The sequence below is a fragment of the Pseudoliparis swirei genome, chromosome 23, assembly GCF_029220125.1.
Source record: "Pseudoliparis swirei isolate HS2019 ecotype Mariana Trench chromosome 23, NWPU_hadal_v1, whole genome shotgun sequence".
NCBI classification, from domain to species: Eukaryota; Metazoa; Chordata; class Actinopteri; order Perciformes; family Liparidae; genus Pseudoliparis; species Pseudoliparis swirei.
This window is the reverse complement of record NC_079410.1, coordinates 4779353-4792261: the sequence shown is the minus strand read 5'-3', so window position 1 is coordinate 4792261 and position 12909 is coordinate 4779353. Positions and strand designations below refer to the sequence as shown.

Sequence of the window (12909 nt, the reverse complement as noted above, 5' to 3'; positions counted from 1 at the left end):
GTACTGATCACGGAAATATACCGTAATATGAACAACAATTAATACCGTAGTTTTTGCATGTATTATTCTTTAAAAATACATTTTGTTACTGTTAAATGTACGGACTTTTGTGCTGCAAATGGAAATATAACGTATTAGGAATTTAACAGCCAGACCTGTTTTGTTTGCATTTATTATTTGTAAAAGATACAGTTTGTCACTGTTAATTGCACGAAACATTGTACTGATAACGGTAATACACCGTAATATGAAAAACAATCAAAACTGTCATTTTTACATCCAGAACTTTTAGAAAATACAATCTGTCACTGTTAAATGTACGTATTAATGTGCTGACAACCGAAATGTAACGTATCATGACTGTAACAGCCAGCTCTGTAATTTTCACATTTATTGATTGTACAAAATACAGTTTATAACTTTTAATTGCACTAAACATTGTACAGATTATAGAAATACACCATAATATATCTAGGAAGGCTTGACCGATCTTAACCAGAGTGGTGTCTCGCTATTGAACTTCTGTGCTCGCCACGGCTTGTCCATAACGAACACCATTTTCGAATATAAGGTGGATCATAAGTGTACCTCGTACCAGAACACCTTAGGCCAGAGATCAATGATCGACTTTGTAATTGTATCATCTGATCTGTGGCCATATGTCTTGGACACTCGGGTGACCTGTTAGTGAGGGTGAATAGGAATGTCTGGCGGACGATCCTGTCTGGCAGGTCTTCAACTCCCACCTTTGGAAGAACTTCTCACACTTCCCGAGGGAGGATGGGGACATTGAATCCGAGTAGACCATGTTCAAAGCCTCTTTTGTGAACCCAGCCGCTAGGAGCTTTGGCCAGAAGGTCATAGGTGCCTGTTTTGGCGGCAACCTGAGAACCTGGTGGTGGACACCGGGGGTGAGGGAAGCCGTCAAGCTGAAGAAGGAGGCTTTTCGGGCCTGGTTGGCCCAGGGGTCTCCTGAAACACAGCTCTGTAAAGTACCAGCAGGCCGGAAGGGCTACAGCTGTGGTGGTCGCAGATGCTAAAACAAAGGGATGGAAGGAGTTCGAGGAGGGCATGAAGAAGGACTTTCGGTTGGCCTCAAGGAGGCCATATCCCTGGCAGAGGTGGCAAGGCGCCTGGGGTGGATGAGATCCACCCTGAGATGCTGAAGGCACTGGACATTGTTGGGCTGTCTTGGCTGAGATGCCTTTTCTACTGAGTATTTTTTATTTTGGAAACATTGTTTTGTAAAAAATAACTGCTTTCAAGGCATTTCTGAACATACCAATGTCTCCTCTTTTTTTACAATGACAACGTTAGTCACACGTTAGTAAAGCTAGATACACGTTAGTAACGTTAGCCACACGTTTGTAACGTTAGACACGCGTTAGCTAGCAAGAAAGAAAAGATTGACAAAACGTATCTAAAGGGAGCTAGCGCACCAACACACACATACATGGCGACAGCGTCAGATAAGATAATATTAGTAACACTAACGCTCGCTTACTAGTGCAGAAAAGTGTCTCCCTACTTCTCTCTGAAAGTCATGTATACAGCTAACAGTAACTTTCCTTGAGAAGACGACTGCTTCTGGGCCCCAGAATTCGTCTTGCTCACTCTCCCAAGTCCTCGTACTCCCATGAACTGATACCAGAGCTACAGATGCACTACAGATACTAACTGCACAGCCTGGCCTTACAAGAGCATATACGTCCATTTTACATGTTTATAATACAATTCAAACATAAATATTAACATAAACCATAAATAAGACTCGAGAGGACTCGAAAATGACTTGAGAGTTCCCCAAGTTATGTAAATATTATTTTTTATAATCCTAGCTTGATGCTACACATGATTGGCGCACTTTTTTGGAAAGCTTACAACCTACGGAATCCGCCAATTTCGCCAAAACCACTGTCAGACAAAGCCTCAGCAAGATATCAACCACATTCCAGTGTGAAAAAACTGAAATGTGACTTACTTATGGATTAAACAATACTTGCTTGGTATGTATTGGTGCATCTGCTTGAGCAGAGCCCCTCTGTTGTGGAACCACAGGCTTCCAAAGTCCAGGAAGAAAGTTAGGGCATTTTGGCTCTCAGCGGACCAAAACCTACGGTTCACGAAATGTGCACTAAACGAATTACTAAAAATATTTAACTTCACTTAATCAAAGTAAAACTTTGCGGAGATACACTTAACACACAATGCTATTTTATAGGAGGGAAAAAAGCGATGATATGCATAGTTAAAAAGAGGAAATACATCCTGAAGTTTTTCTTTTCGGAAGTTCAACTCTGAGAGAAGCAAGTGTCCATTGATATATGAACATATGGTCTGTGTCTGCGTCATAGGAAAAACTAACAATTCTATTGGAAATAATGCAAGATAATTCAATCTGATTCATGTTTATACTGGTGAAAGAAATGACTGTATTGTGATTGACTTGACTTTATTTGATATGGACATCACCATTGCATTAGAATTGTAACTGTGATGCACTGTGTTGAAAACTGTGGTGGCCATATGGGCTCTATGGCAGATATTGCTATAAAAACTGCATTTTCAATTCTGTAGACAGTTCCATAGTTTTTCTCCTTGAACAGAGAAGACTGTTGTCCAAGTGAGGTCTTTCACATAGAAATACCACAGTTTCCGTTTCCTGAGGCCCGTGTGTTCACTCTGCTGGTGTGCTGGTGTCTTGTAACAAATTATTTAAGAAGGAAGGAGCATGACCATGTTGGCCTTTCAAAATAAGCTTTAATCTTGTATCACTTAAAAGCTTTCAAAGTTGAACATAATGTTTTTGCAAGATCTGACAATGGTGCCACCTCATTGTTTTTTGTCCATAATTTTGATGGGTTGTATAGTTGTTTGTGAGGCTTGTGACCAGGTGATGCAGTATGATAGGTGTGAGAATATCATGGCATGCATGTAAAGCTGGGCTGTACTGAATGGCAGATACTTTCTGATGAATCTGAAGCAGTTGAAATATTTTTTAACTTTTTTGCTGATGTTACGTACTTGTATACACAGTAATATAACTGTGAAAACTAGAGAAACGTGTTACAGTGCAACACTTTGATTTTTGAAAGACGTTTCATCACTGTTTCAACATTCAACATGAACAAAGATTAACCAACAAACAAAACAAAATAATAAGTTCTAGTTGCCATTTAGTCTGCCCATTCAAAGCAGTGGAGAGTAACCTTGTACCCCTTGCTTAAGTTCTCCTTGTTTTGACGAACTTTTTTGCAGAGCCTAAATGCATCTCACCCCATCCCCCACCCATGCTTGCAGGTGCAGATCTCAGGAGAGAACGGGGGAAAGGGGAGACAGGTGGAGAGATAGAGAGAAACACATAGAAAGAGGGAGAGACAGACAGAGAGAAAGAGGGGAGGGAGAGAGAAAAAGAGAGAGATAAGTGACTGTTAAAAAAAAGAAGAAAACACGACGTAGCCTACATGACGTTTGGAGATTGAACTTTTCAAGTCATTTTAGCGCCATTTCTACGCGCTCTGCATAGCTGGAACAACGGCCTGACTCCAAGCTACATTTCTTCTTGAAGTAAGTAACATGCCTACATCATTATCTCAGCTATATTTTAATTTGAGGCTTTGTTTTCTACAATTTTGCGTCGCCTTTGCAAAAACGTTGATGTAATGTAGGTTATGGGTTTCTGCATTGAACATTAGCTAGCTAACGTTAGTTTACCAAAGGTTGGCTAAGAAAATGTTTAATTGTAATTTCTGTGGCAGCTGGTCGGTTAAAACACAGAGGGGTTATGTGCTTCATTGCAAACTTCATAGAAATGAACCACGTTGTTTGTTTAAGTGCTTTGAAGCTGGTTGAAAACAGACCTTTGTACAAACGTGTTTTGCAGGCTGTCACAAAGCTGAAAATTCTTAGAGGACAGTTGGAGGGCTGCTCAGAAGACGTGAAAGACATGGTGCACCTTCTTCTCTCCTATTTTGATGAAAAGGAGGAGAACCTCTTCCACTATGTCGAAGAATCATGTCTGGCAGACGAAGTAGTAGTGGAAAGCTTGCCTGTCACACCATGCATCATTGTATGTGGTAAGTTGAGATTCAGTTTTACTGAAGAAACCTCTAATATAAGGAAATATTGCATGACATACATAGTCTTGTTATGAAGTGCAATTGTGTTTCTTCCCCATCCAGTGGTATTGTCTTCTACATAAGAGTGTAATAGATCCTTTAAGTTAGACCTGTCAGCTTCTTTCCTGAAGCTTTACACTGACTCTTCTGCTCCAAAATAAATGAAATGGACCAGCAATCTTGAGCTGAAAAAAGTTTAGAAGAATACACATTTGTTCATTCGGTTATTGTTATTTATTTTCAAAGCCTTTTACCAGCCCAGAATGGTGTTGTTGTCTAGTCAAGATCCACCTCATCAATTTTGGAGCAGAACAGTCCCAAACTTGGAGGATCTGTTACACTTGTATGGAGGAGAAAATACCACTGGATGGGGAAGAACCACTTTTTATGACCGATTTTGGAATGGTAATGGCTGGTTTACTGTTAAATATTTTCTACCTGTATCTTTGTAGGAACCTCCTGCTATGCCTCAAGGCAGTTCATGCTAAGTGTAGACGGCAAGGTTGTGAATGACCAAATCCCAAACTTTGTTTCTGCCATCTGTTTGATGTTTGGAAGCTATTACTGCTTCAATATCCACTATCCTGTGGTTCTGGGCTCCACACTTGAGTTCCTTCAGAGGTAAAGTAATATACATATATATATTTTTTTAAATTTATTTCCTCATTTAGAGCTAATCACTGTATATAGTGTTTGATTATGAATTATTGTGTTCACAAAGGTGTTTCTTCCTGATCAATCCAGAGAAGGGCACAAAAGTTGAAACCAAGAAAAACAAGAAGCAACTTTCAGTGAACTTGAGTTCCTTCAGAGGTAAAGTAATATATATATATATTTTTTATTTTTATTTCCTCATTCAGAGCTAATCACTGTATATAGTGTTTGATTATGAATTATTGTGTTCACAAAGGTGTTTCTTCCCGATCAATCCAGAGAAGGGCACAAAAGTTGAAACCAAGAAAAACAAACTTGTTATATCTTGCCAGAACAAACTTTTCAGATAAGCAAGGTAGGTAAGCTACTAGGAGGGACTTTGCAGAGCTTGTTGACTAGCCATGCATTTGATTTAATAAAGCTGTCCCTAAGGAAAATTCAAGCCTTTGTTTCAGTGCTTTTGTTGTTTTGTGGCATTTCTAAGAAGAATCTCCTTTTAAGGTAAGTAAATTGCACATATATGTAAATATTTAAATTAGTAGAAGAGCAGTTTGAACAGGTAATTAAGACAATGTACTCTTATCTTGTAACATTTAATGAATTTGCCCTTGCCACCTTTCAGACATTGCATTCAAACTTGAGGTGCTGGTTTTCATGACACGCAGGAAAACGGTAAGATTTTAATCCATTTAAATGCCAAAAGCAAGCAGGTTTATCTTTTTTATTTTTACTTTTAAATATATTTTTTTGTCATTTGTGTTTTATTGGACAACAGAAGTAGAGAGAGAGAGAGAGACAGGAAACACTGGATTGAGAGGGAATGATCTGCAGCAAAGAGCCCACGAGGAATCAAACCTTTGTAACGATATACAGGCTTAACCAGGTAAGGCATTGTTTTTGTTTTTTAAATTTGTCATTTAAATTTACAAAGTCAAAGTTGATGCTTTGTTTTTTTGTCCTCCGCTCATTCTTTATCTCCTCGTTCTTTATCTCCTTGGTTGTGTCTCCTTACGACGACACAACCACTTAAAGTAGTGGTTCTCAAACATCTTTTGTAAATCACATCATTTTGTGACTCCATCTGTGCTTTTATAAATACTAGAATAAAGAAAATAGCAATCACTTTCAAGTAAACCAGATTGCTCCATCAGACCTTAAAAAATTGCAATCACTAGAACAATGAAAATAAAGTTATATTTGTGAGGAAAAAAACCTAACATTTAGTTAAAACTTAATAGCTTATTGTGGAAATGCAGATATAGCTGTCTGCTTTTCATGCAACATATTTTTCGATGCCCTCTGTCTACTGGTGTGAGTGTGCTCTGCTCAGTGCTCACCTGTGTGCGCGCACGTGTCAGTGCACCCCCCTAATATAATGGTGGGGAAACACTGCATTTCATTTCTAAGACATCTATCTTTCCCAAAAATCAACCCTAAATAGATGTGCAACTGTGTCTTACTCTTTGCACACAAGTGGTCCGTACTCTTATGCTCATTTAATGGTAAATGCAGGAGGGCATTGGACTGAGTCTCCTTATCAACAAAAATCTAACTATGGCGGAGGCAGATATAATATCTTTTGTACACTGAGTATTTAAAAAAAATTCCAGGATCTGGACTCAGGCAATCAAGACTATCATCACGTGAAACAGTCGAGGCATCTGTGTAGGCTGCAAGATGACAGAAATTAAACACATGTTGATGCCTTTGTACTAAAATGTGTCCTTTTTTAACATTCAACCTGACTCTTATTAATTTTGATTAACTATAAAAGTGTTCAGAGTGCTGGTTTCTTCTAGGTCAGCGGTTCCCAAACTCAAGAATGCCGCGGCCCAATTTGAAATCTGAAAATCTTCTGCGGCCCCCACGGCGAGCGTTGTCGACGGGGGGGGGGGGGGTAGTGAGAGTGTGCGCACCTATGCGCGCGGATGTGTCGGCGTGCATCACGGCAGAGCGATGCGACCCGAGAAGTGTTAACGGGGGTGCTGAGCGATTAAACATCTCTCTTGTTCTGCCTGTTTTGTGATATACATGCCAAAAAGGCGCCTAATATTTCTTGACTGAAGTAATATCGGCATTATAATTATTATAACTATGATGATTTTTTTAGTTGCCTATTTTGTGGAGCCCCCTCAGGACTCGGTGCCCTACGCACAGCGCGTAGTGCGCTATGGGAGCGGCGGCGTTGATCAAAACATAAACTAAGATTTCCCGCTATTGACGAGATACAAGACACGTCACGGATCAAAAATAGGTCAGATAAAAGAATAACACGTAATTTAAATCATAAATATTTTAATATTAATTTCAAACTTTTCAAAATTGAAAATTAAAAACATTTTATTTATTTATTGTAAATGACCTCTCGCGGCCCACCTGCAGTACCTTCACTGGCCCACACTTTGGGAATGGCTGTTCTAGGTCATTGAAGCTCAGTTTAACACCAGAAGGCAGTTAATGTTTCTCTGCTCGAGGACTGCATCCATCTAACTTTGCCTTTGTTTCTGTTTTGAGGCTGCAGAGAGGATCCTCCCAATCCACAGTGAAGATGGTCAACATGCGAGTCCTCAAGCAGAACTTCCTGAACAGCTCCGCTTCCTGAACTGTGTGTCCGTGTGAGACCCTATGACTCGTTATGATCAAGTGGCTAATCTTTTCATGTTTATTCATGATATACCTTCATGTCCACATGCTGTTTCTTCAAGATCTCAACAATGCCTTGTGAGTATACGGTTAAGTTATTGGATCAGTGCAACCTGTTTCTCACATAGAATGTTAGTTTCTTAAGGTTTATCAACGATGGTCTGTATCTTGATTTACAATAGGCGTTATTTGATATTTCCATTGTAATTTACAATAAGTGAATGTTGACTGTAAAATCTATGCCAACCAATTGTAATACGTTGTACCATATTTTTTGCAACGGAATTTGGGCAACTGCTGGCCATTTACTTTGAACTTGGTAATAAAATACCGTAACTCATACAGTTGTACTGTGTTTATCTCTGCGAAAGACTGTAATTAGGTTTACAGTATAACTGCTGTTTTTTCAAAACATACCGTAATGTATTATACGTTGTCACTTTACTTTTTACGGTGAATTTCTGGCAACCATAGCTGCCGGTAATTCACCGTTAAGTTGAACTTTTCAATAAAGTACCGTAATATATTATACAGTTGTTCTGTGTTTTTCACTGAGAGACTGAATTAGCTTTACAGTATAACTGCTGTTTTTACAAGAATTTACTGTAAACACGTTTATAACATAGCTGTTTTTTCTAAAGCAAATAACCGTAAACGGATTTATGATATATCCGTTTTTTTAATAGTAATTTACCGTAAACAAAAAGCAGTTCTCAACTGTGAATTTTACGGTTTCGAAAACGTATACCGTAATGTCTTATACGTTCTCACTTTATTTTTTACGGTGAAGTTCTGGCAACCACAGCTGCCAGTAATTTACCGTATATTTCACAGATTTTTTTTTTTACGGTGATTTGCTTTTTTAATAGTAATTTACCATAAACAAAAGCAGTTCTCAACTGTGAATTTTACGGTTTCAAAAACGTAGACCGTAATGTCTTATACGTTCTCACTTTATTTTTTACGGTGAAGTTCTGGCAACCACAGCTGCCAGTAATTTACCGTATATTTCACAGATTTTTTTTTCCGGTGATTTTTTTTTAATAGTCATTTACCGTAAACAAAAGCAGTTCTCAACTGTGAATTTTACGGTTTCAAAAACGTATACCGTAATGTCTTATACGTTCTCACTTTATTTTTTACGGTGAAGCTCTGGCAACCACAGCTGCCAGTAATTTACCGTATATTTCACAGATTTTTTTTTACAGTGTAAAGATTTTAATCACATAATTAAAATTGATGTGGCTCTACATTGTGCTTTTGGAATTCTGCTTATTGGATCATCTCAGTGTAGATAAAGACAAATAAACAACTTGATTCTTTAGATTCCAGATAAAATAAATGATCTGTATCGTGATGGAATATGTTGGACATGTCGCCCTCAAATTCAGTCTATAAATCCAGTCGATATCAACGCGAGTCAGTTTGGCTCCACCTGGCGGCCGGAAGCAGAATTACAGGCATTATTAAACAAGGATATTTGTATGTTTCAGAGGGTTTCAGTGTATTTGGTCTTTTTGTAACTATATCTTTATTCTCGCCCCCTCTCTCTCTCTCTCTCTCTCTCCCTCTATCTCTCTCTTGCAGCACAATGAGTGAAGGAATAAAAGACCCTCCTCCCATCATCATTCCAAGTAAACCTGGACACACAACACACACACACACACACACCATCATCATCTTTATCTTCATCATCATCACCAGACTGGCCCATTAACTCGTATGTCTCTCTCTCTCTCTTTCCACTCGTCCAGTTACGGGCTACCACACCCACACCCCCTTCAACCCACACACCCCCTTCACCCCACACACCCCCTTCAACCGACACCTCTCGCAAGGTAAACACACATCTGACGTTGCCATGGAGACGCACACCTCACCGACACAGAGAACTGACCTTCTGGTTACCTTTCACTCTCTCTCTCTCTCTCGCCCTCAATGTACACCAATGGAGGAAGTCTGGAGATCTACGACGGGGGTCTGGGGAGCAACCCGGGCATGACCACCTGCACCTCCTGCCAGCAGCAGGTCATGACCAACGTCACCTACAAGGCCGGCACCTACGCCTGGCTCATGTGCTTACTCTTCATCTGCTGCGGGTGAGTGGGCATCACCACGGCAACACAACAACACATCAACACAACACAATAAAAACGGCAACACAACAACACATCAACACAACAACACAATAAAAACGTCAACACAATAACACAATGAAACATCCACACGTCAACACAATAACACAATAAACACATCAACACATCAACACAATAACAAAATAAACACGTCAACACAACAACACAATAACACAATAAACACAACACATCAACACAACAACACAATAAAAACGTCAACACAATAACACAATAAAACATCAACACAATAATATAATAACACAATGAAACATCAACACAACACAATATAACAATAAACACAATAAACACAACACATAATAAAAACGTCAACACAACAACACAATAACACAATAAAACATCAACACAATAATATAATGACAATAACACAATGAAACATCAACACAACAACACAATAAACACGTCAACACAATAACACAATAAAACATCAACACAACAACACAATGAAATATCAATACAACAACACAATAACACAATAAAACATCAACACAATAACATAACTAGAATGGGCACTCGGTAGAGCGCATACCTTCGCATATCACAAGATTGGGCATTGAATTATGAACATTTTGGCATTAGTTGCATGCCAATTGGACAAAAATGTATCGTGCTATGGTAAAAAAAGAGTTTGACCTTTCCATGACCTTGACCTTTGACCCGATTGATCCCAAAATCTAATCAAATGGTCCCCGGATAATAACCAATCATCCCACCAAATTTCAGGCGATTCAAGAACATTTTGACCTGTTCATGACCTTTGACCTTGACCTTTGACCCGATCGATCCCAAAATCTAGTCAACTGGTCCCCGGATAATAAACAATCATCCCACCAAATTTCATGCGATTCGGTTCAATACTTTTTGAGTTCTGCGAAAGATTTTGACCTGTTCATGACCTTTGACCTTTGACCCGATCGATCCCAAAATCTAATCAACTGGTCCCCGGATAATAAACAATCATCCCACCAAATTTCATGCGATTCGGTTCAATACTTTTTGAGATTTGCCAATAACACGCATACAAATAAATAAATAAATAAATACACGGCGATCAAAACATAACCTTCCGGCATTTTCAATGCGAAGGTAATGACACAATTACACAATAACACAATTACACAATAACACAATGAAACATCAACACAACAACACAATAACACAACAACACAATAACACAATGAAACATCAACACAACAACACATAACAATGAAACATCAACACAATAACACAACACAATAACACAATGAAACATCAACACAATAACACAATAACACAACAACACAATAACACAATAACACAACAACACAATAATACAATAACACAATAAAACATTAACACAATAAAACATATCTTTTAAAATCTATATTTAAGTTGCTTTTTTGCCACATTCAAAGGACAACAAGCCGATCTGGATTATTATAATAACATGAAATCTCTATAGAGACGACCAGTTTATAATGTAATCATATTGTGTGTGTGTGTGTGTGTGTGTGTGTGTGTGTGTGTGTGTGTACATGTGTGTGTCCTGCAGATGCATCCTGTGCTGCTGCCTGATTCCTTTCTTCATGAACAAATTCAAGGATGCGCACCACACGTGCCCTCGCTGCTCCAGAGTGCTGCACGTCCACAAGAAGAAGTGCTGCAAATGATGAAGACCAAGACGAAGATGATGGAGGACGTGCGCCCGTATAGAAATATTAAAAATAACACCCCCGTTGTAATGCAGCTCATTTTCTATGGAAGCAACAAAAAAATATCAGGCAAACGGACTGGGAGTCCACTTTTATTCTTATTTCACTTTTATTAAATTAACCTATTTGTGGCCAAACACGAATATATTTAGGAATGATGTGCAACATTTGTTATGATTTTGAAGTTTTTAAATCTGGTACGTAAATACTTTAAGTTGTTTTAGATCGCAAAGCAAATGAAAAGTCATGATTTAGTCTTTGAAGAATGAGAAAACGTGTTTGTTAAATGTTTTTAATGCATATTTGTGCACATATTTGAGCTTGTTACGAGTTCACAGATACCAAACACTTGATCGAGAGAGAGAGAGAGAGAATGAGAGAGAGATAGAGATATATAGCAATTTTCTTTTCTATTTGGGCACATGGGTCTAACGTTTTCTCCTAAAATATGATGAAATATAAATTAAAAAGTCCTCACATGTGTCCCAAAGGTGAGATTTTGTTAAAAAAAACTCACTTTTTTAGCAAAGAAAAGAGAGAGAGACCATGAAACACACACAGCTGTGGGCACCGGCGGGTGGAGCACACCCTCCGTCATGCACTTTGAAAAAAGAAGGAAAAAAACACCCAAAAAACTCTATTATCCTTTTTTCACAAAACTTCTGCATATATTATGTCATTGAAATGAAGGCTTGTATATAAACTTTATCAAATATGTGTTCAAGGGGATTGTGCATTTTTTTCCTTTCATTTTTAAACGAGACAATTTGACTCCGTCCCAAAATAAAACCACGAATTTTGTAGGCTAGTCACAGTTCTTCTTTTGTTAAGTTAGAACATCTTCATCTTCATCTTTACTTTGAGATGGAACAGAGAAGCAAGAGGCCAAATGAGTGTGTGTTTTACACTGAGTATTGTATATATAACCTAAACTTGTATTACTTGTGTCATCGATTGTATGTACAGTCCTACTGATGATCAATAAATCACATATTCATCTATTCAGCTAGTTATTGCTTATATTTGTATTGTATATAATTATTTAATGTGTGATAATGTCATTACAGGTGTCGACAAGTACATTAACTCACAATATCTGTGTGTGTGTGTGTGTCTGTGTCTATGTGTGTGTGTGTGTTCAGGATGTTGGGTGAGTGGGGGACATTAAATATATATATATATACGTACATACATTATATATTGTTATCTTATTAAAATCCCCGTATTTATACGTATATATGTCTATATACATATATATGTATATATATAAATATTTATATATATATATTATATATAAATATATATATAAGGTAGCAAGAGAGTCGGAGGGAGGAAAGAAAGGAGAAAAAAATGGTTCGAATAATGAAATTATACTAATGCCAGTCGAAATACAGATGAATATATATATATATATATATATATATAATGAATAAATAAATAATAATAATAAATAACTGGATAAGATGTTTGTTTAAATGGATATTATCATATGTGTATGTATATATATATATATATATATAACACACACACACACACATATGTATACATTAAAAAGGTTAGAATAAATAATACTAATGTCAATTTAAGTAAACATGAGTATATATAATGAATAAAGAACCCAAATAAATTAAATAAATAAAAAACGTTTTA

At 37.6% G+C, this 12909-nt stretch overlaps 2 protein-coding genes across 5 annotated transcripts; both read left to right on the top strand.

The window, feature by feature from the left end:
- Positions 1 to 3441: 3441 nt before the first annotated feature.
- Positions 3442 to 7757, top strand: LOC130189325 (uncharacterized). Of its 4 annotated transcripts, XR_008830755.1 has the most exons (7): positions 3442 to 3567; positions 3884 to 4076; positions 4571 to 4739; positions 4840 to 4931; positions 5029 to 5444; positions 5548 to 5655; positions 7287 to 7757. XR_008830755.1 is itself a non-coding variant. In XM_056408114.1 (4 exons), the coding sequence occupies exons 1-4, from the start codon at positions 3785 to 3787 to the stop codon at positions 5133 to 5135; spliced, it is 660 nt and encodes a 219-aa protein (XP_056264089.1). In that variant the 5' UTR covers positions 3442 to 3784; the 3' UTR covers positions 5136 to 5214. The 4 variants fall into 4 exon arrangements, 1 of the variants encoding a protein (XP_056264089.1); XR_008830756.1 differs by having other exon boundaries at positions 3442 to 4076; positions 4863 to 4931; XR_008830754.1 differs by having other exon boundaries at positions 3442 to 4076.
- Positions 7758 to 9203: 1446 nt separating this feature from the next.
- LOC130189000 (lipopolysaccharide-induced tumor necrosis factor-alpha factor homolog) lies at positions 9204 to 12260 on the top strand. The gene is made up of 2 exons (XM_056407601.1): positions 9204 to 9514; positions 11100 to 12260. The coding sequence occupies exons 1-2, from the start codon at positions 9354 to 9356 to the stop codon at positions 11215 to 11217; spliced, it is 279 nt and encodes a 92-aa protein (XP_056263576.1). The 5' UTR covers positions 9204 to 9353; the 3' UTR covers positions 11218 to 12260.
- Positions 12261 to 12909: the final 649 nt, after the last annotated feature.

What these genes read in the sequence shown, in the direction of transcription:
- LOC130189325 (XM_056408114.1), top strand. Translation starts at nt 3,785, where the DNA reads ATGTGCTTCATTGCAAACTTCATAGAAATGAACCACGTTGTTTGTTTA. An exon ending in ACCATGCATCATTGTATGTG is followed by an intron (nt 4,077 to 4,570) that starts GTAAGTTGAGAT and finishes GTATCTTTGTAG; the next exon opens with GAACCTCCTGCTATGCCTCA. An exon ending in ACACTTGAGTTCCTTCAGAG is followed by an intron (nt 4,740 to 4,839) that starts GTAAAGTAATAT and finishes GTGTTCACAAAG; the next exon opens with GTGTTTCTTCCTGATCAATC.
- LOC130189000 (XM_056407601.1), top strand. Translation starts at nt 9,354, where the DNA reads ATGTACACCAATGGAGGAAGTCTGGAGATCTACGACGGGGGTCTGGGG. An exon ending in TTACTCTTCATCTGCTGCGG is followed by an intron (nt 9,515 to 11,099) that starts GTGAGTGGGCAT and finishes TGTGTCCTGCAG; the next exon opens with ATGCATCCTGTGCTGCTGCC.